At 37.9% G+C, this 25,504-nt stretch overlaps 3 protein-coding genes and 2 pseudogenes across 8 annotated transcripts; 2 read left to right on the forward strand and 3 right to left on the reverse strand.

Moving 5' to 3' along the window:
• Positions 1 to 86: 86 nt before the first annotated feature.
• On the forward strand, positions 87 to 1,940 carry LOC114724091 (uncharacterized). 6 transcript variants are annotated; one of them, XR_003738292.1, is made up of 6 exons: positions 87 to 349; positions 894 to 1,064; positions 1,149 to 1,238; positions 1,401 to 1,526; positions 1,622 to 1,700; positions 1,854 to 1,940. XR_003738292.1 is itself a non-coding variant. In XM_028910376.1 (6 exons), the coding sequence occupies exons 1-5, from the start codon at positions 176 to 178 to the stop codon at positions 1,643 to 1,645; spliced, it is 585 nt and encodes a 194-aa protein (XP_028766209.1). In that variant the 5' UTR covers positions 87 to 175; the 3' UTR covers positions 1,646 to 1,668; positions 1,854 to 1,940. The 6 variants fall into 6 exon arrangements, 4 of the variants coding, with proteins under 4 accessions (XP_028766209.1, XP_028766211.1, XP_028766208.1 ...); XR_003738293.1 differs by having other exon boundaries at positions 1,401 to 1,520; XM_028910376.1 differs by having other exon boundaries at positions 1,622 to 1,668.
• A 5,916-nt stretch (positions 1,941 to 7,856) lies between these two features.
• On the forward strand, positions 7,857 to 10,466 carry LOC114724089 (exocyst complex component EXO70B1-like). Its single transcript, XM_028910372.1, has one exon. It carries the CDS (start codon positions 8,036 to 8,038, stop codon positions 10,022 to 10,024), a length of 1,989 nt encoding a protein of 662 aa, XP_028766205.1. The 5' UTR covers positions 7,857 to 8,035; the 3' UTR covers positions 10,025 to 10,466.
• Positions 10,467 to 11,624: 1,158 nt separating this feature from the next.
• Positions 11,625 to 15,046, reverse strand: LOC114724073 (SNF1-related protein kinase regulatory subunit gamma-1-like). Its single transcript, XM_028910346.1, has 6 exons — positions 14,878 to 15,046; positions 14,428 to 14,600; positions 13,537 to 13,707; positions 13,169 to 13,444; positions 12,274 to 12,437; positions 11,625 to 12,171 (listed from the first exon to the last, which is right to left on the reverse strand). Exons 1-6 carry the CDS (start codon positions 15,044 to 15,046, stop codon positions 11,874 to 11,876), a joined length of 1,251 nt encoding a protein of 416 aa, XP_028766179.1. The 3' UTR covers positions 11,625 to 11,873.
• Positions 15,047 to 16,020: 974 nt separating this feature from the next.
• LOC114724110 (SWI/SNF complex component SNF12 homolog) lies at positions 16,021 to 18,944 on the reverse strand (annotated as a pseudogene).
• Positions 18,945 to 22,543: 3,599 nt separating this feature from the next.
• LOC114724111 (putative calcium-binding protein CML19) lies at positions 22,544 to 25,160 on the reverse strand (annotated as a pseudogene).
• Between the last annotated feature and the right edge of the window lie 344 nt (positions 25,161 to 25,504).

Consider the following 25,504-nt stretch of genomic DNA (forward strand, 5'->3'; position numbering starts at 1 on the left):
ATATTAGTAAAAAAACTATTTTAAAAAATATATATATAAATACGAAAGAAAAAAAATGAATTTAGCTATTAGAAAGTGTGTTTTCAATGCGTGCTTGTAGAGCCGCCATCCGATAGCGGGGAGCACCGTCCGAGGTCGCTGCGTAGAGAAGAAATCGAGGGGGTGAAGACGGTGAATGGAGCAAACTGTATGGGGTCACTTGCCGCTACTGGTGAGGTCTAATTCCAAAGATTCCGTCGAATACATTCTTCAAGCTCTATGGAGAACCCGGAAAACCGGCCTGGACGCCGCCGACCGCCGTGTCATCCTTAACATGCTCCAGCTCCCCAACGACTCCGACCTCGACCCTGTACCTAGCCCCCCCTCTCTCTCTCTGTCTCACCGCTTACTTCGCTAATTTACAAGCGTAGTTATGCTAATTTCTCGGGAAATTTTGAACTGGTCTGAATTGGACCTTGGGGTTGGGTTTATCTCTGATGCGTACGGTTGGTTGGGCAACTTGAACTTGTCTAACTTCACTTCACACTTTCTTATTTTGACTTTCTGAATCTGGATGTTTATTTATGTCTCTGCTTCGTTGGTACTTGGACTAGAAGGCCTGAGAATGAGCTCGGAAACGCTACTGTTTTGTATCGGCAAAATGGTTGTGTGATTTCGCTGATTTGTATTTGAGAGTGTTATGATCAATGAATACCAACTTTGTGCTCTCATTTCTAGCTTTACATTAGATAAGGTGTAAAATTGTTTAATCTTCCAGCTTTTTGTGGGAAGGGGAGGAGTTGTTCTTCAGTTAGATTTGAAGCTACAAATCCACATGGCATCTAGGAACTAAACCTTCTTAGATAACTCCTGCTACAGATTATAATTTATTCATTTCTATTCTCTACCTGCAGCTTCTGGTGTGTCTTCGAATGTTAATAAGGAGGTGTGTTTATGAGAATATCAGCAAGGATGATATCCAAAAGCTGTTTCCCGCTGAGGTGCTTCCTGAATTGCAAAGACTGTTGACACTTCTTTTGCAGAAATTCCAACGAGAGTGGCAAGAAGATGTGCTGAAAGACCAGGTCAGTTATTGGTCGGCATACTTTATCTAGGCACTGGGTTGGAGCAATTAATCTGACATTGTATTGGAATCAAATTTTATTCAGAACACTGTGCCTCGTTTAAAGGCAATGACATGGAATATGGCAAATCCAGACAAAGAATCAACAGACCCTTCAGCTGTTATTAATCTGAAGGTATGTACCTCCTTTCGATCTTTATTAGAGGAAGCATCTATAAATGCCTTATTTATTCCTCTCTAACTTATCGTTTTAATTTTGCATATGTTTAAAGTACATAGACATTACCTAATTTAAGTGAAATGTAAACTTTGATTTTATGTGGTTGTATTATTTCAGCTTCAAAATGATTCTCCATTACATTTGGGAGAACTGGATGTAAAGTTCCTGTTGGCTAAAGATAGTCTAGAGATGATGCTGAAATCCATGCACAGCATCAAAGATCAGTATCCAACATTGGTAAAAGTTATGCCTCGTTTCTTATCTAGATTTAGTTAATGTGATATAATATGCTTATATTAGTCAATTTCTTTTTTCTAATTGAGCTCAATTTTTGTCAGGATGTGGCTTCAAATGGACATTAGTACCAGTAAAGTGGGAAACCAATGTAATTGTTTCCAGTAGTTCTTTCATAGAATGGTATGCTTGAAATATGTTGCTTTTACGTTTCACTTGGCTTGCTTATCAGTGGACATAGCCGGTCTAGTTACCAGCTAGATATAACATTTAGAGTTTGAGATTTTAATATGAGTGTTGGCTATCTGCTTAAATGAAAATGCATTTTCTTCACAGGTTTGTCTCGTACCCTGTTACGCATGATGGTTATCCGGGCATGAGTAGTGTAGTTTACTTGGGATAAAATATCATTCAGCTTGAAGTTACAGTCTCAGCCAACTTAGAAAGGCTTGTCAATTTGAAGTCACAATGACTGACTTAGAAGCGGTAAAACGCTCCAGGTGCCGGTTACGGGTCAGCTCGCCACGGGCTCAAGATCATGTGGGTCGGTCCTAAAAAGACCGCTGCCTGGCGGGCTCATATTTTGCCAGCCCGCCCCGCTCTTTTTTTTTATTTTAATTTTTGTACACATATATTTTAAAAAAATTTAAACTAAATTATAAATTTTTATAGACCAAATTCTTCTTATTCTTATATTTTCATATAATTATATAATTAAATTAATCTCAAAAGTTGAAATCTAAACATATAATTCATTGTTAATAATTATTTTATTAGTATAAAAATAGTAAAATAATAAAGAAAATGAGAAATCAAATTTAGAATCAAAGTCTCTAATAAAATACATAGTTATATGTAAATTAAGTGAAAATAATAAAAAAATTTCTTATTAAAATTAAAAAAATTATTAAAAATTTTTTTTCAAAAAAAGCTAGCAAGCTAAAAGGAACTGCGTCAAATGGTTCTTATTTTTTCAACCTAACTTGTCATTTTATGACAAGTCGGCGGGTTGAGCCTGCTGGCTCTAGACTGATTGAAGTCTTTATGTATATTTCATAATGCCACCTAAAAAAATGGACAAGCCATTTACTTCTTCTTTTTTTTTGGGCCAACATGAGTCCATAATCACTGTGGAAAATAATTCAACCCAAAAAGGTTGTAATGCCTATTTGAAATTGGAATAGATGAGATGACGAGTGGGTTGGCCAGCGTCGTGTGGTTATATACGCCTAGAGTACAGCCTATCTCGAGGCCTCTTTGACTGAAGGATGAAAGGATTGGAGTGAGCTCTAACGCCTCAAAGAATAATGCTTTGAAAGAAAGGTTCAAGAGCTTCGTCCATACATTCTTTGAAGACATATACAGGAATCAGACTGTATGCTTAGAAGGTGCCAGATGCTCAGCTTCGACAGGAATTACGAATCTCTGCATCAAAGAATCTGATTCCTGCATGCCGCTCCTTTTTGGGAAGGTTTAGTGGTCAGCTTGAGGCAAGGCATGCTGGCAAGTACATCAAAGATGCCCTTGAGGATTTGGAGAACTATTTATTGAATTTATTTGAAGGAGATCCTCAAGTAGTGTTTGCACCACGTTAGGAGAAGTGGTATGGAATTTTAACTTGTGCAAGCTGCTTTTGCCGGGGAAACTTTTTCTTTTCCCCTCTTAATCTTGCATCTGGATAGAGTCTACTTGCATTAGCGTCTGGTAAACGCAACTAGAAAAAAATCCGTGTGACTTTCTAGAACATTACTGTAACGCAATGATAGCTCTCATGATTCACTGACTTTTAAGATAATCAAATCAGTGTCTGTGAAAATATTTCATACCATCGCACATTAAAACATGAAACAGGAAGCTTTCCTATTCTTATTAATTTTGTTGTTTAAATCCAACTTCAAATCCTGTCTTCTCTAGCAAACAAGGTTTGGGGAAGAGAAAGTAGCTAGAGAATGGTGAAAAATTCATTTAACATTTGTGTAATAATATAATTTGAAGTATTTGCAAGTGTCTGATATCATCATGCCATTGCCATAGCCGCCTATCGTCCCATCCATAAAAATCAAATGGTCTATAAAAAACAAATTAATTAATTAATAAAATGCCGTCGTCCTTTCATTTCATATGGGAGAGCAGAATATTTTTGTACAATATTCCATATTTGTTTATTTATTTATTTATCTATTCATAGCATCCTAGTGTGAAACCATCACAGGATTCCACACAATTCCGATCGACACCACGAGGGATTGAATGTGACTCTTGACCAGCATTTTGAAATGCAAAATTCAAATATTCCTAAAGAATTAAAAAAGAAAAATAAAGATCCAATCTATCAAAGGTCAACGCCCTATTAATAATATTAAACTGACAGATTTACACGTTTATATTTTCCCCCTAAAATTCTACACTCACAATCATAGGGAAAGAAATAAATTTCAAGATAATCATTATGAAAACAAATATCAGCTCCGTTATTTACCTGACATGTAACTCTATTCTTATGTGTTTAATATTTATTCCCAGAATTGAGTGTGAAACCTTAAGCTATAATTTAGATAGCACACCAGGAACAAATATCTAATTTGTTGGAAAGGGGAATTATTTTATGAAAAATTTAATAAAATATAGTGTCACGTCATTATTATTATTTGGGAAGAATAATTAAAGTTTAGCTGGATAACTTAGCCCACAAAAGGGGTTAGTTAGATAAGAATTTTTTCTTTAAAAATAAAGTTCCGTAAAGAATCCAGATTTCAAAGGCAGCCTAAGCCATATGCATGTTAGGATTAGGATGTCTAATATTCGTATAACATAACAATATTAACAAAAAAACTGTATAATAATAACAACAACCACAATCGTAATAGAATTCCATATTTTATTTGAAATATCATCTTAATCTGATTCCCATCATCCAAAGTTGTGGAAGAGAGCACAAACAAAAATTCCTCAAATTGAAAGGGAAAGGATATGCTGCCAATTCACTCACATTTCAAGATAGAATATGATATAATTATTATTAATTGCGAACATATACCAAGTTTGTGTGTTTGTGACAAAGATCACCAGTTGGAAAGCGATATTAACATCTATCTATTCATAGGAGAATCATAATAAGCTCTAAAAAAAATAATTACTAGAAAGTTCTAATATCAATCTAAACAGTTTATAATGATAAGTTTTAAGATTTATATTGCAATTTTTTTTAAGATCTTAATGTAGTTCTCCCATCTATTCACTGCCTAATAATTTTACAGACAGTTGAATTGAGCATCCTGAAACAATTATGGGATTGAAATTTCATATCAGCTGGGTGGGGGCACTCTTAATCTGGACCCATTCAAATATCACAACATGACTCGCAAAAAGTTGACGTCGCTGTTAGTAGAATGACATGCAGGGACAGGGTCCTTCAGATGATAGACATGAACTGTTTTAAAAATTATAAATGAGATGAAGCCGAGGCCTAACCCACCAACTGATCATAGAAAAAAGGGATAGAAACTGGCAGTTTGTTAGCTCGTTAATGTGTAGGCTATTCCAATATATTACTTTCTGTATTTGGTACAAAAGTTAGTTGACTAGTTTGAGCATATTCAAAAAAACTAATTAAGTTAATTATTTGTAATAAATAAGTATTGTCTTTTATAAAATATCATTACTCATTAAATATACTCGTTGAAACTATCATTATTACAAGGCCTATCTTTAAAAAAATAGATAAAAATAAGAGATAAAATAGATTGAAGTCTTATATTTAGAACCAATATAAAAATCAAACAAGTTCTTATATTAAAAATTAGAGATAGTATAACGTATAATTTATGGTCCATGTCTATAACGAGCTAATATGTATCAATGACTTTAAGTGTACTCATCATTGTCTACTAATAACACAGTATTTGTACTATTAGCTTATAGGTATTAGTATTTATACTTCAAATATCAATGAAGTTTGAGTCCTTTCATTTTATTGGTGGGTAGAAACGAGAAAGAAAGAAAAAAAGTGTTTTGGTTCAACATTTCACACTTGAGTATGAGAGGCAACTAAATTATTATCGGCCAGCCGGCCAGCCAGTTCAACACCACACGGACATTCTCTCACACGATGGTGAAAATCTGGCGAATTCCCAAAAATTTTGTGCCAACAACAAATCTTGATTTCGGGAGTGTTTGGATGAAACCAAACCATGGTTTGGAGAATAACTTCTGGAGAATAGATTTTGGGAAAATAGATTTTGTGAAGAATAGATTTTGTGAAAAAGTGATTTTGATAAAGTGAGAGTGTTTGGATAGTTGTTATTAGAATCACTTTTTATATGTGCAAATTACTAAAAAGGGTATAAGTTAATATGATAATTACATAAAAGAGAAATTTTATAATATATTTTAATTTGAAGAAATAAAATTGTTAATAATGTATTTTTACTAACATAATTAATAATATATAAGATAATATAATTAATAAACAATTAATATGTGTATATATATTTGATTTTCTCGGTCGAACAATCTAATCCAGGCGGAAAGGAAAAATGATAACATTTGCTAACAAAGCCATGAAAACTAAATGATATTACTTTTTTTTTTTTTGGGTCAAAGGGAAAACTAAATGATATTATATTTAGAAAATTGGTTCAGCTTCATTAGCGTTCCAGCAAGAAATGAAAGTCCCAGAGTCCAAGCAATGGCAGGATCAAAGGCGTCGACAGGTGAACAGGCGTGAAACAATTCTTGTGGGTATTTTTGTCAAATAAACGATTGGCAGCTTCTGACACTCCTAATAATCACTCATATGACTCATTTTCAAGCCCAGAAGCGAAAAATTCTCACTTTTCAATAAACCATGGTTTCACTAGTCAAAACCAAGGTTTTCTCTCAAACTAAGGTTTTGATAAAAATGAGGCTGTTTGGATATCACTTGGTCCAAACCATGGTTTTGACTCTCAAACCATGGTTTTGAGTGATATCCAAACAGGCCCTTCATCTATAATCAATCAGACCTTCATATTTAATCACTACTATTAGTTTTGGTTGTTCCTTATACCGCTTTAAAGCTAATCCAACTTTGGGGCGCAAACCCCAAAACAAAGAATAGCTAATTCAACTTTTACAACGCCTGACCCAAAAAAAAAAAGAAAAAACTTTTACAATGGCTTATTTTGTTTTTCGTATATTTTTTTGCCACAATGGCTTATATTTTGTTAGCACTGTAACCTGGTTATCATCAATTAAATTTACCACTTGTTTGTTAAGTTTAACCTTAGAGAAAAAAAGATTTTCAAATTATTTAGAAGAACAACGGTTAACTTCAACCCATACATTTTTTTTTTGAGTAAAATACTGAATTTCATCAATTTAACATAATACTTATCTGATTCTTAATATAAAACCTATTTAACTAATTTAATTAGATTAAGGAAGTTAGATAAGTTAGTTAATTATAAAAAATATGACATACTTTTTCTAAAACACTATAATCATCTTTCTTGATATCCTCCCTCTCTTTTTTACTTGATTATGGTTAAAAGAGTATCTATATGATTAATTTAGGAAAAATTAATAAATATAAGAAATATATATTATATTTAGGATCAAAATCAATTCAACAATTATGTTCTATATTAAGGATTGGAAGAGTAATATATAGAAAGTGAAGGAGTATCTGCCTCATCAAAATCTTTTATCTAATAACTAGAAGGTAATTAAAGATAACAAAATTATCCTTTATACTCTTCCGGTCTTTAATATAAAACCTATTTAACTAATTTGATTAGATTAAGAAAGTTAGGTAAATTAGTTAATTATAAGAAAAGTAGCAAATTTTTCCTAAAACACCATAATTATCTTTTTTAATACCCCTATTCCTCTTCTACTTGATTATGATTGAGGGAATATCCATAGAGATAATTTAAAAAAAATTGATAAATATGAAAAATATGTCTTATATTTAAAACTAAAACCAATTCAAAAATCAGGTCATATATTACAGACGTGAAGAGTACTATTAAGAGATTTAGCTAAATAATCATATGAAAGATGATTCCTATGAGAGTGGAAAATGATGACCTACTAGTTTCTATGTAATAGCAACCTAATATCTCCTGTAACGTCTCTAATCCTAGTGGCCATATATTCTTTGAAATTGTGATAAAAAGAAGTTTAAAACAATAAAAAAGAATTAGAGAGGGACCCCGGCCAACAGTAATAACATATGTAAGGGCGAGGCAGAGAGGGTACGTCACAGAGTACAGCCAACGAAAATGTCGCGAGTCCCGAAAAGTCTAAAGGCGTGAATTGCGAACAAAGGCCTTATTTAGGCGCCCCAAAACCCAAAAGCTTTATCTTACAGCCGAGGGACGGCCCCATCCTGTGTTCGCTTCGTTGATCATAGCATCCCCGCCTTTCTTTCGGTTTTCATTCTGATTCTCCCCCTCCCTTTCTTCTTCACTGGTTTTTCTCAGCTCTCCCAATTCGAAGAAACCCTAAAAATTTAGAAATCTGATTCTTGCGCGCTGATGGCCGCCACCACCACCACCCCCACCAGTCTGGGCGATGGTGCCGATGATCGACTCCTAGCCACGGCTCAGCAGATCGTTAGGAGCCTCAACACTCCTAAGGAGGTCCGTGAAGACATGCTTTTGATCTTCTCTAGCTTCGATAATCGCCTGTCCAGTATCACCGATCTCATCAACGGTGAAGATTCCAAGCCTTCTGCGACTGAAGAAGACCTTGACCGCTTCCAAGCGGCTGAGAAAGTCATCCTTCGCTGGGACGGGTCCGGTTCTGGAGCACCTTCCCGCGAATCCAACTCGCTTCTCCATTCTCGGGGTGACGTTGTCGAGTATTTATGTGCGGTCGACGACATTATTCAGTGGATTGAACAAATTTCGATCGCTCCCTCCGGTAAAGAGACTCAAATCCTGATCGACCGGGCGGATAACGCGATCCAGCTCGCCATGTCGAGGCTAGAGGACGAGTTGCGACATGCCTTGATTAGGAACACGGTTCCACTTGACGCTGACAGGCTCTATGGGTCGATCAGAAGGGATAGTCTCTCGTTCTCATCGAATTATGGGGAGCTTGGCGAGAATTTTGAAAGCTTCGATGAGGTCAATGATTGCGATTCTGCACGGTTTCATGAGCGCGGTGCCAGCTTGGCCGACGATGTCTTCGTTGATTTGATAAATCCAGACGGGGTGGAAGAGCTAAGAGAGATTGCTGACCGAATGCTCAAGTCTGGCTACGAAAGGGAGTGCCTTCAGGTTTATAGCAATATTCGTCGCAACGCCTTGGATGAGTGCTTGGCTATCCTGGGGGTCGAGCGACTGAGTATCGAAGAGGTTCAGAGGATTCAGTGGTACTTGTTGGACGAGAAAATGAAGAAATGGATATACGCTGTTAAAATTGTTGTCAGGGTGCTCCTCACCGGCGAGAAGAGGCTATGTGACTGTATATTTGAAGAATACAGCGATGTCTGTTTCAACGAGACTGCAAAAGGGTGTGTTATGCAGTTGTTGAATTTTGGTGAGGCCGTTGCAATTATTAGAAGATCACCGGAGAAGTTGTTCAGGATATTAGATATGTACGAGGCTTTGAGGGATGTGTTCCCTGACCTGGAAGCTTTGATTTCAGATGATTTTGTGATTAGTGAAGCCAAAGGATTGCTAACTGTGCTCGGTGAGGCAGCTAAAGGTTCATTTGCTGAGTTTGAGAATGCTGTTCGTAATGAGACTTCCAAAAGGCCAGTCTTAACTGGGGGTCTTCATCCAATGCCACGTTATGTGATGAACTACATGAAGTTGCTAATGGATTATGGTGACTCTCTAGACTCACTTTTAGAAGTAAGTGAAGAGGATCTTGATCGGTTTCAAAAAACCCACGGCGGTGACAGTTCTCAGTTGGAGACCATGTCCCCCTTACATCAGAGAATGCTGTTTTCCATGTCAGAGCTGGAGTATAATCTTCAGGAAAAATCTAGAATCTATGAGGACAGTGCAATGCAGTATATATTTTTGATGAACAATATTTACTACATTGTGAGAAAAGTGAAAGATTCAGATCTTCGGAACGTCCTAGGAGATGACTGGGTTCGAAAGCGCCGGGGTCAGATACGCCAGTATGCGACGGCCTACCTCAGGGCCTCTTGGACCAAGGCATTGTCCTGTTTGAAGGATGAAGGGATTGGAGGGAGCTCTAGTAATGCCTCAAAGAATGCTTTGAAGGAAAGGTTCAAGAATTTTAATGCATGCTTTGAGGACATTTACAGGATTCAGACTGCTTGGAATGTGCCGGATGCTCAGCTTCGGGAAGAATTACGAATCTCTATATCAGAGAAGGTGATTCCTGCATACCGCTCGTTTGTGGGAAGGTTTGGTAGTCAGCTAGAGGGAAGGCATGCTGGGAAGTACATTAAGTATACGGCTGAGGATTTAGAAAGCTATTTATTGCACTTATTTGAAGGAGAGCCTAAAGTATTGCACCACGTGAGGAGAAAGAGTACATAGGATATAGGATTCTCATAACAGGTGAATTACGTTTACCAGGAATATTTGGAAGACATTTCTTTTGTTATGTGTATCCTGCATCTGGATAGGTGTTTATTTTCCAGGTCCTTTAATCTCTAGACTTTGTCATACTGAACTCTCTTCCCATCCCTCCCCTAACAACCAAAAAAGAACACAACACAACGCTTTGCTACATATCTGTAAGTTTGTGACGGTAATAATAATATTCTGTATATGCGCCGTAAACTATAGTTTGACATGCATAGTGTTTTAACACATTTCTGTATAAATAGTTTGACTGAAATTGTGCCTTTGCAGCCGAAGACTAAATATTCTAATATTCATCCATGTATCTGGCTTCGGGTGGTGTTATCATTTCCTAGACGTATTTGTGTAACTTCACTGCAATTTTCTTAATTAGATTGTTTAATGTTTCGTTTAAGTATGGAAATGAGGGATAGGTAAAGCTGAAACTGCGGGCTGGCTAGAAAATTGGCTGCACATTATTGAATATTCCCTAACCATAAGGCTTGCATGATGATCATAGTCTCGCAGGTAAATGGAGATGAAGGATGAATATATCACCGATATCTTGATAGCATGTAACAATGATGTGTGGTATTAAATATTAATCATTTTGGTGATCGCAAGTCATGCGTTTGTGGGTAGGTCAAGCACACAAGCTCAAGAGAAAAGCCTTGGCACTGAGTGCTGTGTTTCACCCAGGGCGTCATCGAGCTCCTATTATTGGCGTGTTAAATGTAGATGTAGTTTACGAATGCGTTTTCCTCCATTGTGATTAGACTCTCATATGCATACTCTGTTTTTTTTTTTTTAAGTTACTATTACATGTACTTGGCTAAGCTCAAGCTTGAATCTGCACTTCGCCATTTTAGTGCATACAGTGGCTTTATATGAAACCTTTTTAATCAGTCATTACCATTTTCTGACAGCTTGTCTTTTCGAATATACCAGCCGATGTTATTCTTCATCACTGTTTATCAACAGTTGTAGTGCGATATTTAAACTGTCCCATACAACCAAAGCCACTCCGGTGCATGTTTTGGGGTTTTCTGCATCATTTAAAGTTCACTCGTGTTTGCTCTTTCTTGCTGCTGAAAACGGTTTATCCAAACGGTTAGAGAACGGTTGCTGTTGCATTTGCATATTCGTCCTTGTATTACTCTGCATTTGTTCACTTTTTTGAGCGGACAATGGAGAAAGAAAACCGAACCATTGTTCACAATAATTCATGTCTCACAATATATTGGTAAACCAGGTGGAGGAACCTCTACAAATTAAATGTGTTGAACTGTTTTGAGTCAGGATACTGTAATCAGAGAGTCTGTTTGACTTGCTCGCTCCTTCACTTTGTCGTTTGGATTATACAGAGTAGGAACGATGGAGGATATATTCATTATGAGCGGAAATCACGTCTAATTTGAAACACGAGAGGAGAAATTCACAACTGGACCTCTGTTTCGCTTTCTTTTCTTACCATAAAATACGGCGTATTGCCAAGGGTAGAAAAACTAATAACTCAGTAAAACACAGTCGCAAGAAGAAAGTGATCGACTCTTAAAAGAGGGAGAGAAAAAACTCGCCGAAGCTCATGGTTACAGAACTGAGGGAATTCGTTCTCAAATTTACAGCAACCCTTGCTCGTACAGGTTAAACACGTTCAACAAAATTGCAAATTGCTTTGTGCCTTTGCTACAAGTCTTCACAAAGCAAAAGATCAGCTATTAGGCTCTCTGAATTAAGAGAGTTTAAACCTGAATGCGACTCATAACCCATCCCACTTAATAAATTAGGCTCAAGCGGCCAAGTTATTGGTTTTTAATGTTTGCTAAACCCGGCAGTTTGGAGGAAGAGGAAGAACACCATCAAAGAAATCACCAAAGTAGCCTCGAGGCTCGTGTACTAGCCTTGAGATGATGTCTCTGAGTGTGATCACTCCTTCCAGATTCCCGTTATCATCCACCACATAGATTCGATTAATCTTCTTATTGTCAAGCAATTGAATCAGTTCTTTCACTGTGCAACCCTTTTTGCATGTAACCAATTCACTTAATTTTGGGAATACCTCTTCATGCTTCTCTAAGTAGCTTCTAACGGCTGTGAGGAAGTCTTTTACTGTTATATTCCTGTCACAATACAAACATCCAATGAGTTGGTAAGATCAAAGTGAATAATGGTGATAGATGAAAATGAGCAACTACGAGATCTAATGTGATGAGATGACAAACCTATAATCGTGAAAGATTTCAGGAGCAGTTAGCAAGAATTGAACATCTCGTAGGCTTATGGTACCCACTGCTTTGTCATCACTTCTCTCGATTACAGGGACCCCTCCAATCCTATTTTTCCTCATCGCTTTAAATGCTTGAAGCACCGGTTCATCCTCATAAACCTAAACAGGGAAGGAGATTTTGTGAAGCTGATCAAAATCAGTCATCTCACTTGAAAGGGATAGAAAGATAGAACTTGTCTAAAGTTATGGCAGTATACGGTTAAGGTGATGGAAACCTCCAAAATTCATGTATTGAAATACTGAAATATATGAAGCAAATCCACCCGCAAGGGCAAAAGGGCATAATATCATAGAAAATGAGTAACACAGAATTGCAACTGCCAACAGGAAGATAAAGCCAAGATTCGCTCAAAATCGATCTATCATTTTTCCATGCCTATTCCTTAATCATGCCAACTTTTTGTCGATCCTTTCTTAACTAACTCTCGAAAGAAACCCATACCAAAAGTCAACACTCTTTGCTGTCAAAGTTAGTTCAACACCCTTTCTCATGTAGCCTAGCCTATCTTTTCCTTAATCTCCTCCTTACATCGTCTACAGTATATGGAGGATCCATCAAGAGATGTATAAAATGTTACATTTGAGACATCAGGGAAAGCTGTATCGCCAGATGACCTAGGCTTATGGAAATGAATATGCGACACGTTTCAGACACACTGAAATGCTGTAGTTCAGTGGGTTTTTATATATGCCTGTCCCAGACGTGTAATTGACAACTGCTGTGGTGAGGTTTAGAATTAATTGACTACCCCTTTTCATATCAGTTGACTCAGAACTCAAATTTCAGAACCATAACTTTTTTCTTCCTTCTTAGGAATTTGAAAAGATACCTTGATAATCTGATTTTCTGTCACCAGAGGAAGACCAACTGCAGATAGCATCTTGGTTCCCCAACTCTCAAACCACTGAAGTCCAGAACATTCAGCCAACATATGAATAACAGCAGGCTGTGTAATAACGTTATCAATCCTGCCTGCACCCAAATCCACCACAGGAATACTCTTCATCTTGTACTTTGAAAGCAACAAAAGCATGGTCAAGAATGAATTTGATCTCTGCAATGCAAGGAATGGGGCCCAGCGGAATGAACCTGAAATATCACGGACCTGTGTGCTAAAGAGTTAGCATAACAAGGTCGAATCCTGCAAGTGAAGAATTGGGACGAAAACAACAAGGATTTCTTAGGATAAGACACAACCTTGGCACTCTTGTAAAGTTCAGAAGATGTCAAATCCTCAAAAAAGTTTCCTGAAGTTGCAGCAGCAGAGCCAAGGCCTAAGCCCTCAAGTTCTCGAGCAGCATTACATCCATTAACTGCAGCTGCAATAGCACTTCCACTTGTTGGACTCCTAGGAGATGGAGGTTCAGACTGTCAAGAAAGTCAGTTCCCATATTCACTTAGCGTGAAAACTGAAACATCCAAGAAAAAAAAAAAACCTTAACAATGACAAGGTATCATATCATTTTATTCAATTATTATTATTACTTTCACATGCTGCATGACTAAGTTGAGAGCAATCACTTCTCTCCACCAAAGAGAAAATATCTTTTTTCCTATTCAGAGTCCTATTCTTCTCCAAAAGAGAGAAGCATGTGAACCACTCTATATTTGAAAATTGAAAATGCGGTACTTGAAAGGCCAATTGAACGAAGGGTATTCAGATGATCATATTCTCTGAACATGTTTAGGTAGGATATTATGCTTCTGTTTAAATAATACTTTAGACTATATACTTATTATAACCTCCATTCCATGAGAGGTTCAGTAGAATATATGATATGTTTGTTGCACAGGAAAGTGATCCACTCCTTTGAGAAAACAATAAGTAGGTTTACTGAATTTAGGCTATTCTTCCCTTTAATCTTCATTCGTGATCTTAGAAACTTTTTTCCTTTTGGTTTTTTTTTTGGGGGGGGGGGGTTCCTTTCACAGAGAGATAACTTAAACCTCAATTATCTGCGTCATATCGCCAATTTTGGAAGCAGACAAAGAAATCCTACATTCAATAACGCAATCGATTTATCATGCAAGGAAAAATAATTAATATCCAAACTAATGGATATTTTATGCCCCTGATTTCATGTATACCTGTTGCAGAATCCAAACAGCAATTCCAGCAAACTCAACAATTCCAATATATCTATCAATCCAAGTAGCATCTTCAGATGCCTCGACATCAACAACAGGTGCGCTAAGAATATTGTGCTGTGACAATATTTTAACAGCCTCAGACAGGGTGGTGTCTGATTTTATCTCAATCACTGAAAAAAAAAAATGGAAGTCATACATGTTGAGGCCAAAATAGAGAAACAGAGAGGGGGAAGAGACACAAGATACCAAAAAACTATATATATATTTATTTATTTATATATGAAGAAGAGACAGGCATGAATTATGATCGAGTTTGTTTTACTGCTAGCCATGTCATCAAAACTAGATCAATTTTTTATCTGCTTTGATCAAAATCATGAAATCAAACATCTTTAGAACATGGCTAGCCTTCATAGGTAGATCGTGTATATAAAGACCATTACACACCTTGGTTAGAAGAAGCTAGGGGAAAGGCAGAGACAGGGATGCTTTCGAAGCAAGCATTAAGCTTTTCAGTAGGACTCAGCTGTGGCTCCTGAACGTCCCACAGATCCTCCACTCTCATTCCCAGCTTCGCCTCTGGGCTCCTCGGACCCATCTCCTGCAAGGTAGCCATAACACAACACACTCACACTCTCTCTCTGCAACTCGTAATGGTCTAAAACCTCAACGCACCCAGCACGTCCCATAAAATAACCCAAGGGGAGGACACTGAAGCCTACCATCACTATACAGAAATGATGTTATATACGTGAGAATGAGATCTTCACCGTTGAATCCGTATACTTTGACTTCAGTTCCCTTGACTTCTGGGCATGAGGGCACGTGGACGGGTGTGATAAGGTCACGACCATTTTGCTGTCAACGTAATGGTTTTGTCGGGGCGCCCCACTCGCAATGCTTATCTGAGTTCGTGCATGATTTGGGCAAAACATCCTTATCCGGTTTTTACTATTGGCCACAAGAGCGGGCGACACTAGTGTGCGCCAAGGCGTGCTTTGCGCTCATGGGATTGAGAATTTGACGTCTGTTGAGAGAGAGACTGCAGGCTAAGCCTTTGTTCTAATCGAAGTCATGATTTACAAACACTCACCATTATTTAATGCAAAATGCATTCTCCTTGTTTGTAGGAAAATATGTAAGTCAGCCCATGAGAACTGACCCTTGCCATTTTCACTAATAACCGTCGAAATTTGGACTTCATCAAAATAAGATGTTCGTTCCAATCAAGTTGACCTTCGATGATTTGTAAGGTTTGGGTTATAATGCTGAAGATTTATGAAAGCGTGCATGTCTACTGCGTCACTTGAAGAGAATTAGGGATTCGCCGATCAGCATTGCGCAAATTTTATTTTTCCCTGTGGGGTTGGGGCTTTTCCCTCATGCATCATTTTTGTGATTGTTTGATCTCTGATATAGAATTTGTATCGTTGACTGTCATTGAAATCTCTTCGGTAACCCATAGCAAGTGAATGAGTGGCAGGCGTTGAAATTTTTTTCCTTAACTGGGGGTGGCGGGGGACACATGGAGGCACTGACTTGACCAAAGTTTTATTTTGTGTTATGTGCAAAGTAAAACCGACTCTAGCATTTCACAAGGCAAAAAGAGATGCTGATTAGTGAACCAATTTTTTACATCAAGATTTCAACCAAACAGAATCAGGCTGCGGACAACAAAAAAAAAATTAGAACATACAATCACTAAATTCTTTCTTTTTTCCCAACTCCAGCTCATTCTGATTTTTCTTTCTTCTTTTTACCACCTCTCAGTCGGGTAAAACTGCCCAAGTTTACATAAATTTTGCATGTCCCGTCCTCTTCTTAGTTTACAAGGAAAGAAGCCCGTGTTCAGGCAAAGTGCAACCAAGACCTGCGAGCAACGGTAGAAGATCTTCTTCTACCATATATTTTAGGTGCTTCTGGGAGCATTATTTTTCAGCAGTTTTGCGATTCAGGTAACGAGTGACAGCGTGCTCAACCCTGAAAGCATTATCAGAAGAACACAAAATCCATCACGAAAGTATTAGGCGGGTTGGAACACCAAACACGGTTCTCAGAATGTTAATCAAGCTCGATTTCCCTAGAGCCTAAAAAAGCCAAATCTGACATAAAAATTTCAGTCTCGAGAACTATTTATGCAGCGATTTCAGCAAGCCAACAGGAACATAGTGCAAGCCATGGAAAAAGATAATACCAATTTCAGTGGCTGCCACTCTTTTCGACCGCCATTTTTTAGTTTGATAAATGAAGAAATTTCAACAGGATTAAGGAACTTCAAGTTTCCAATATTAATACCATCATGGCCAACTAAAATGTGCATTCTGAGCATGAAACACTCCGCAAGAACAAAGATGAAGTAATTGAAGACTTACCATGGTTGATTGTAGAATTCAGAACGTCGTTCTCTTTCTGCATAATGGCTGGCATCTCCAGCAACAAGCTTTAAATCCTTACTCTGAGAAGCAATCAAAGCATTGATAAACTCTGCAGGGGAATGACTAAAGCCAAGAAAGAAAGCTCGCCTCTTGCAATGCTCATGGATCTTCTTTATGGCAGTAGAGATCACTTCATCGCAAGCATCTATCTCTTTATGCTTCTCAATGCTTGACAAGAATGAAGACATGTCCTTCTCTAGCGGAAAAGGCACATCAACCTGCACATCATAACATCCAGTACTGGCTGGACAAACTCCAGAAAGTTTGATTTTGTGCTGCAAATGTATAGGTTGGGGTTGGGATAAATGCTGTGATATCTTCTGAGCAATCATGGAGAACTTTATCTTCTCTTCACCAAACACCCTTTGAAGAGGAGGATCACACATGAAGAATGAAGGGTCATTTGGGCTCTGCAGCTTCTTGGACTTCACATAGTGCCAAAGAGCAGCTATTATTCTTGGGCGAGTCTCAACCTCAATCCCTAAAAGCTTAGACAGTTGTGCTGAAACCATGAACTGCTCAGGTACATAATTCAATTCTATTCTGATCACTGCAGTGAATTCTTTGTCTCCTTTCCTCTTTACCTCAAAACCCTCTTGTTGGGTAGGTGAACGAGCACTCTCCCATAAGATGACATGATTATCGGGATAAAGGCTCTGATCCAAGTATATGGTCATTTTCTTGAAAAAGGATGAAAATTTAGGATACACGGAGCTTGATTTCTGTGAGACTCCAGCTGCCACAGGATCCTTACCGTCTTCTAATATCCTTCCTGTTATCTTAAGTGACCAAGAAGGCTCCTCTGCATTTTTCTTCTCAGAATCTATTTGTACCTGATTTGAAAATGTATTGTACACATAAATACGTAGAGTTCTTCGAACACATGGAGGATTTTTAAGAGACTCCCGTACGTCAATCTTCTTCCTGGCTAAAATAGCATCTATCTGAGCTTCATATTCAAGTAACTGAGTGTAGATGGCGGACTCCGGCAAAAGTGCAGCCACCTTTTCCGGTATTTCTTTCTCTGGTAATTTCCGCTTCTTCCGCCTGGCAGCTGGGGTCAATTCCATAGTCTTAAATGGCGAGGCTGGATTAGCATTGGAGGAACCGCCAGGCCTAGAAGGTGGCTTTTGAGTAGCCCGCTTCGCACTTGCTGTGCCAGGCGTTGAAACAGATGGTGGAGTCATGTTCGCAGTGTTAGTATTAGTGCTATGCAACTGGGCAATAGCAGGTTGCGTTTGAGGTTGTACATGACCTTGAAGTTGAGCATGGGGAGCCTGAGATTGCACACGGACATGAGCTTGTGGATACTGGGCATGAGCAAAAACCTGGGCTTGGGGTTCAGAAAGCTGAAAATGACCAGGAAAGTGAGATGCACCTTGTGTTGGAGGCTTTGACTGAGAAAGAAGATGGGGCTGCTGGCTCGTGGGGTTAGGCTGAGGGGCGGTTCCAGGATTGCTCAGAAGGGACGATGCCCCAACGTTCTTTACAGGATTATTCATGATAACGTCGCTTCTAAAATAGGACCCTAGTCATAAGCAAACTCCCTGAAAATGAAGTTTCATAAATATCTGATCTCCAATAACGGCAAGCGGCCAAATTTCATGAACTAGGTATTTCTTCATAAGCTTCCCCTTTCTCACCAGCCCACTTCTCCAAAAGAACACAGATCAGAAGGCGAAATCAGACTCTCCATAACCTGCTTTGTCAGAAACAAGACGTCTTGGATCTAAAATTATTCAGAAAATTCAAGAATAAAAACCCTAACTACAATACCACATTGTCGAGTGTTAAGACGCACTGATTCAAAATTGAAACCGGCCACACCAATCTTCGATGGGGGGTTTGTATAAAGAAGCAAGCAAACCGAGGGAATCTTACTCGCAATATTCACTTCCGCTACGCTCTCTAAAATTTGAAGTTTGATATGGGAGTCGAAGCGCGACTACTTGGCGGTCCCTGCGATACCTTTCCACTCCAGGACGTATATTTTTTAATTATTTCTTACCAAGATTCCATTTGGTTTTCTTACGGGAAGCAATCTTTTTGGTTTTCCCTCTTCTCGTCTCGGTCGGGAACGAACCAAATGAAACGGGTAAGCCCCAGAGGAGAGAGCCACGGGGTCTTTAGTCTCAACCTTGCGACGAATATCCAAGACATGTACATATCAACGACGATGTTAATAAAATTTACAGCACCACTTATTTATTAATTGATGTAATTTATCCCATGAAAATTTAGTCCAAATTTTTATAAGTCGTATCTTACAATAGGTGAGAATTCAAATGTTGCTTGTTGGGAAAAAAAGAAAATTCAAATTTTTCACATGAAATTCTTGCTTGTTAAAATAGATATGATGCGCAAAATTTTTTTTATAGTAAGCAGCCATAAAAAAAAATATTTTTTGTACATTTTTATCAATAATTGTACATTCTCTCTCTTTTTTTTACCAGCTGTACATTCTCTTTTTTTACTCAAGGTATGCCTGCCACTTGTTATATTATTAGTCAACACTGTATATAAATTTTTTTAATAATTTAAAATATTGGATTTATATCCCTATCCCTTTGCGTTAGTTTCATGTAAGTTTTAAAGAACTTAAATGAACTTATAACATAGTCTAAATCAATCTTCCCTCTTGTTTAAAGTGCAAAGTAGCCCATGCCCCTTGGCCGTTGCCCTCACTCCTCACCTTGATTAATCATCCCAGAAATCAAAACCCAACATTGAAAATAAAAGGCATTTAAGTCATCCAAAAAGCATAAAACCTCTAGAAAAGTTGTCTACTTTCCATTAGTTTTCTGTCAACCAAAACGGGGCCGTAGATCAGAATAGAGACAAACAACCCAAGACGGAGATGACAAGAACATAAGTATAGAGTCATATCAAAAAAATCGTTTCATATGTAGTTCTGGATTGCCCATCCAATATACTACCTCCGGTCCTAATTATAAAACCTCGTTTGTAGATTACAAACGAGGTTTTATAATTAGGACCGGAGGTAGTACTTCTTGGACCTTGTCAACAAGAGGAGAAAATGTAAGGAAAGTGAAAGAGTTTCACATTCAAATCGTTCTACTGATGTGTTTCCTTTGCTTTGTCTTCCTTTTGTTGTAAGTCTTTACTCCTAACTAAGGTTTTGTTCTTCATATCAGACCATGCACTCTCGCAGTTATGGTGGTGTTAACTTTAGTCAATCAAAATTCATTTGTAGGTTTTGGGCCGTTGTGGGACGGAGTGTGAAGGACTAGACACCCTGTGCATAACCAACAAAGGCATGCTCCATTACTAAGCAGATGATAGCTTCATGATTTCTTGCTCGAATGTCCTCCCTATATATGTAAAGTTTATTACTTTTCAGATGCTGATAAGATGGTTGGTTGGGCTTTAAAGCCACCACCTGATGCAAAAATCCTGCGGCTGATCATCCTGATACAAAGATTGTATTGTCTTGTGAGAGGTAATTCGTTGCTTTCATAGATTTCTTTGGATATACGATATCTACTATATTGTGACCTTTTTTACAGCAATGCGATGGTGCTATTCCACCAGCATTCGGTATGCCACTGGGATCTTGCTGGTTATACAGAATGAGCCCGAGAGCTTGAAGAAGTTCAATTTCTTAAAGTGATTGTTGTTAAGCTACTGTCAAACACTTAATGTAAGCATTTTTTTCCAGCAGAAATTTGAATTTTGGTACACCGTGTTGTTGTGAGGAATTAATCTTTTTGGTTCTGTCTACTGTCTAGCTCCCCCAAAGTTGGTTTACTGGATCTTTAAATATATGCCAGAATTCAAATATGCCCCCGAAAGCGCAAGTGTGTCATGGTCGCTGAGGATTTGGGCCCGGATGAAGGCCCAATGAGGAGCCCAAGGCAAGAACCAGTGTAAAGACAAAGCAGTCAGTGGAGGAGGCAGAAAGCAAATGACGATTTTGTCATCAAAAGGGAGGGGTGGGTTGTTATGAATTTTCCCTCTGTTGTGTTCTCTCTTCTCCTTTCTGCAATTCCTTTCTTTTGGCACTCTCTCTCTGAGATTGTGATTTCCTTCATTTCTGTTATCTCCTTTTCATATTATAGTGTAATCGAAATCCTGTTATTCCAATATTATACTACCCCCGGTCCTTAATATAAGATCTTGTTTGACTTTTATTTTAATCCTAAATATAAGATCCCAATCCACTTTATCTCTCATATTTATATATTTTTTTTCAAAACAACCCTTCTAATAATAAGAGTTCTGGTCAATACACTTAATTAGCAAGGATATTTTAGGAAAGACAACACCTATTTAGAACAAATAACTAACTCAATTTACTTTCTTAATCTTCTCAAATTAGTCAACTAGTTCTTATAATTAAGACCGGAAGTAGTATCATATATCATCAGACTTACAGACAAGCTTGTGACAGTTATCCCCTGAATCGTTACATATGACTGAACGTTATGATAAAATATATACACATATATTAGTGAACTTCTACCAATCCCATAAATACTCCCACTTTTTCTTCATCAAATGTTCTTGGTATACAGATTCTAAAATTAAAATTTGGATTTGCAGCATGTCTTCGTATTTTTCTGGCCGACACGCATTGGGTCATTCTTGATGATTGTTAGCCACGCGGCTATATATGGTTCAACCTGAAAACCTGCGGACCAGTGGACTAAAAGACATGATATTTATTATATTGTTTACACAAGTTCCAAATACAAACATAATGAAGAGCACCCCAGCTCAAGCTATTTACAAACCACAATACTCTAAAATAACAAAGCACAATAAAAATGGAAATAATAGAGTGGCTCGCTCACAGCAAACAATCACGTACAAGGCATTTCTAGGTATGTGTACAATTATCTGCAACAAATATTTGAAGACATGGCTGTAACTCGACGCCCCTATTCCCAAGTGAAACAAACAACACGCAGGTGATCAACATATACATCATCACGTACTCATCTACGTATTTGAATAGTCAAATACTCGTGAATAATAGTCATAATAATATAATATTTAATTAATAATAAGAGAAAATTGTTGCGTGTGATGTGAGCGTTTGGATGAGTGAGCAGAGCTGGAGCTGCGTTCGCTGCAACGCTGCTTATCTCAACACAAAATATTGGACCCAGTCAACACTCGTCAGCTGCCACAGCCAATCCACGACAGCAGATATGGGTCAATTCTTGACTTGCGGCTTGTGATAACGTACAATCACATTATTAGACATTTTGTTAAGCATTTTTATATTAATTCATCCACCACCTTAAACTTGATTATTCTTTTGTTCTGGATTTTGTTTCTGACGTTTCCAAAAATAACAAGTCTTTCTTGTACTTATCTCCCGTTTTGGTATTTTCGATCGATGCCGTACTGTAACACCTTGAATTTTACAACGTACTCTGCATATATATGGGAAAGCATTTGCACTTTCCTTCTCATTTTGCATTCTGAAAACTGTCAAAATTACGTTTAATTCTCCTTCATATATATACTCTTTTCCTACATGGAAACGTGCTCAAATTCACTCCTTAATTAATTGCTAAGTACTGTCTTACCCAAACTTATCTATGTCCCCTCCCAGAACAAAAAATTCCACTCCGATCCCCTTAAAACTACTCTGCATTATTTTCTCTTCTTTCTTTTGCCTTCAGCGCAAAAGTGCTTCCCAGGGTTTCAGGAAAACTAGGCATCAATATAAGCGCAGGCCCGTTTTTGTGCCATTATAGAGAAGAAGCTGCTAGCTAGAAAGCAATTGAATTTACAGGACATAGAGTATTACAGAGCAGAAAAGGAGGATCTGTACAAACAAAATTAAATTACTGCATCATGATGATGAACTCTTCAAAGCTAATCTTGCCATCCCCATTCAAATCAAACGGAGCGATCATCACTTTGCATTCCTCAATCGTCTTTGATTCCCCTAACTTGCTGAGCATCCTCTTCAAGCTTTTGGGAGTAATAAAGCCACTTCTTTCAGTGTCATACAAGTTGAAAGCTTCTCTCATGTCCTTCAACTTGTCATCCTTCCCTCCTCCTTCCATCAACGCCATCAAGTCCTCCATACTCAGCAACCCATCGCCGTCTGAATCCAAAGCCTCTATCGCCGTTTCTGCTTCTTTCTGCAACATCTCCTCACCCATCAGGCCAAGTCGGTGCCGGAGCTCCGACGGAGAAATCTTTCCATCGCCATCCTCATCGAAATATTTAAGAACAACTTCAAACTCAACCGTCCTCTTCATATTATCAGTCAGAGAGAGTGAACTGAGGTACTCTTTTGTATAAGGAAATGAGAGTGACTGGAATAAGAATGTGTTATTGTGATGAGAAGTTTGGTGGGAACTGAGGAAGCCTTATAATAATGAAGGATGGATTTGGCGCGTTTTTTGATGTAGTCTGTGGGGAACGAACAATGACGTCATTCCCCATGTGGTCTTTCCGAAAGAAGATAGGCGCAAGGAAAAGTGGAGAAAACGCGGCGCACACAGGGTTTTTCATACGGTTTAGACTTAGAAATTGGAATGCCAAATAGTTGGTCAAATGTTCTTTTTCATTCTTTTTGAAAGAAACTGACATAACGGTCAACGACTCGCGATCTCTTATGTATAAAAAAATGAAAACAAAAATCAAAAGAAGGCTCGTGAGGTTTTATGTTTAGTAGGCGACCGGATAAGAGAATAGAATGGACAGATAATCATTACGTAACCCTTTATTGCGCTTTATCGGCATCTCATTGAGGCCTGGGGTTAAAGCCCCACAGTTCTGTTTCTACCGCTTAACGCATCCCCCTCGCTGCCTTAGTGCTCATATATAATCGACCCTCCACAGTCCATATCAAATATTTGTGTGATTTCTAGTGAAATTTCATCAACACTAATGATAAATTAATTAAATATTGTTCCCTTAAAATATCTTTAAATTTAGGGCATTTATGTATTCATGTGCGCGATTTCAATTTCAAATAACTATTAGTTTTACTACTTTTATTTCTTAATATAAGATTTAATTTGTAGTTTAATTTGAACTATAAGTTAGATCTTAGATTAAAGATAAAGTAGTACTCCTCCAGTCATAAATAGAAGATTTACTTTATAGGGTAAATTACACTACAAAGTGCATTTTATATTTAGGAGCGAAGAAGTATTATATTCTATGAACTATAAAAATTTTCTAATCAAGAAAATATCTGATAACTATTGACTTTAAATCTAACAGCACCGTAACAATATTTCTCTCGAGAGAATATAACATTCATCACAGAATACTTTCACAATCATTCCCCGACTTTTTCCCCCACAAGTACAGTGATTCAGTAACTGAAACTTATTTCCTGATATATGTAACCAGAAAAATAGTTGATTTTTTTTTTTTTGAAAAAATAGTTGTAAATGGGTTTGAAACTTGGTAAATACCCTGTTACTTTCCGTTCAATCAATTCACTCTTTTCATAACATGGACAGCAGTCCCTTGTAGCGGGAAAAGGTTAAGATGGCTCAAAGCAAATTATCTATATCAACAGAAACTCTGTATGTCATCAATTAGTTGCAGAAGGTACCTAAAAAGAATTTGAATTTATACAAATCAATCAATATATCAAGATATAAATGGAATCCTGCTAGTCATGTACAGATTCGACTAACTGATATGTATATCAGCTTTTGTGTATGTTTTCCAATACATTGATGCAGTGCGTAGTAATCTGCCAGATGGTGTAATCAGTAGAGAAGATGGATCTCAAATATTACTGCATCATCAGAACGAACTCATCGAAGCTAATCAAGCCATCCCCATTAAGATCAAACTGAGTGATCATCATTTTGCACTCTTCAATCGTCTTTGATTCCCCCAGCTTGCTGAGCATCCTCTTCAAGCTTTTTGGAGTGATAAAGCCACTTCTTTCAGTGTCATACAAGTTAAAAGCTTCTCTCATGTCCTTCAATTTCTCATCCTCTCCCCTCCTCCTTCCATCAGCGCCATGAAATCCTCCAAACTCAGCAACCCATCGCCGTCTGAATCCAAAGCCTCTATCGCCATTTCTGCTTCTTTCTGCAATATCTCTCCTCCCATCAATCCTAGTCGGTGCTGGAGCTCCGACGCTGAAATCTTCCCGTCACCATCTTCATCAAAGTACCCAAGAACACGCTCAAACTCAACGGCCCTCTTCATAATTTCAAACTGATCAATATAATCGACAAATCGCACCCTTGTTTGGATGATTTTGTTTGTGAATGACAATAGCTTTGGGGGCGATAGCGTTTTTATATTGGTGGTGGGGGGTGTTGGGGGCGTTTGAGGTTCTCTGTCCAGCAAGTTGAGACGAAGTTTCTGGGGTTGCTCGAAAATATCAAAGAACAAGGACGTCGATGAACACGGCGAAGAAAAGAAGACGAAGGACCGTGAGACGAAGTTGCTGGGTTATTCGAGAAATGTTAGTGAACAAGAACGTCATGCCATAAGCAGTTTTGGTATCACGGCATTGAAGCAGACGAAGAAAAGGAAAACGTGAATAACGCGGGCTCGACACAAGATTCTCATCTCGAAGTCTGCGAATATGTAAACGGTCAACGTCTCGTGAAATTTTAAAAATGCGGGGGCAGCGTCAAAATGAATGACCTTCAATCAATCAAGAACTAACACGT

The sequence above is a fragment of the Neltuma alba genome, unplaced genomic scaffold (genome assembly GCF_004799145.2).
Source record: "Neltuma alba isolate B1F8T4 unplaced genomic scaffold, ASM479914v2 tig00012167_pilon, whole genome shotgun sequence".
Taxonomy (NCBI): Eukaryota; Viridiplantae; Streptophyta; class Magnoliopsida; order Fabales; family Fabaceae; genus Neltuma; species Neltuma alba.

Coding starts and splice junctions, on each gene's coding strand:
- LOC114724091 (XM_028910376.1), top strand. CDS start 176: ATGGAGCAAACTGTATGGGGTCACTTGCCGCTACTGGTGAGGTCTAAT. Junction 350..893: donor ACGACTCCGACCTCGACCCT/GTACCTAGCCCC, acceptor CTCTACCTGCAG/CTTCTGGTGTGTCTTCGAAT. Junction 1,065..1,148: donor AAGATGTGCTGAAAGACCAG/GTCAGTTATTGG, acceptor AATTTTATTCAG/AACACTGTGCCTCGTTTAAA.
- LOC114724089 (XM_028910372.1), top strand. CDS start 8,036: ATGGCCGCCACCACCACCACCCCCACCAGTCTGGGCGATGGTGCCGAT.
- LOC114724073 (XM_028910346.1), bottom strand. CDS start 15,046: ATGGCTACCTTGCAGGAGATGGGTCCGAGGAGCCCAGAGGCGAAGCTG. Junction 14,601..14,877: donor CCTAGCTTCTTCTAACCAAG/GTGTGTAATGGT, acceptor TTTTTTTTTCAG/TGATTGAGATAAAATCAGAC. Junction 13,445..13,536: donor AACTTTACAAGAGTGCCAAG/GTTGTGTCTTAT, acceptor TTTAGCACACAG/GTCCGTGATATTTCAGGTTC.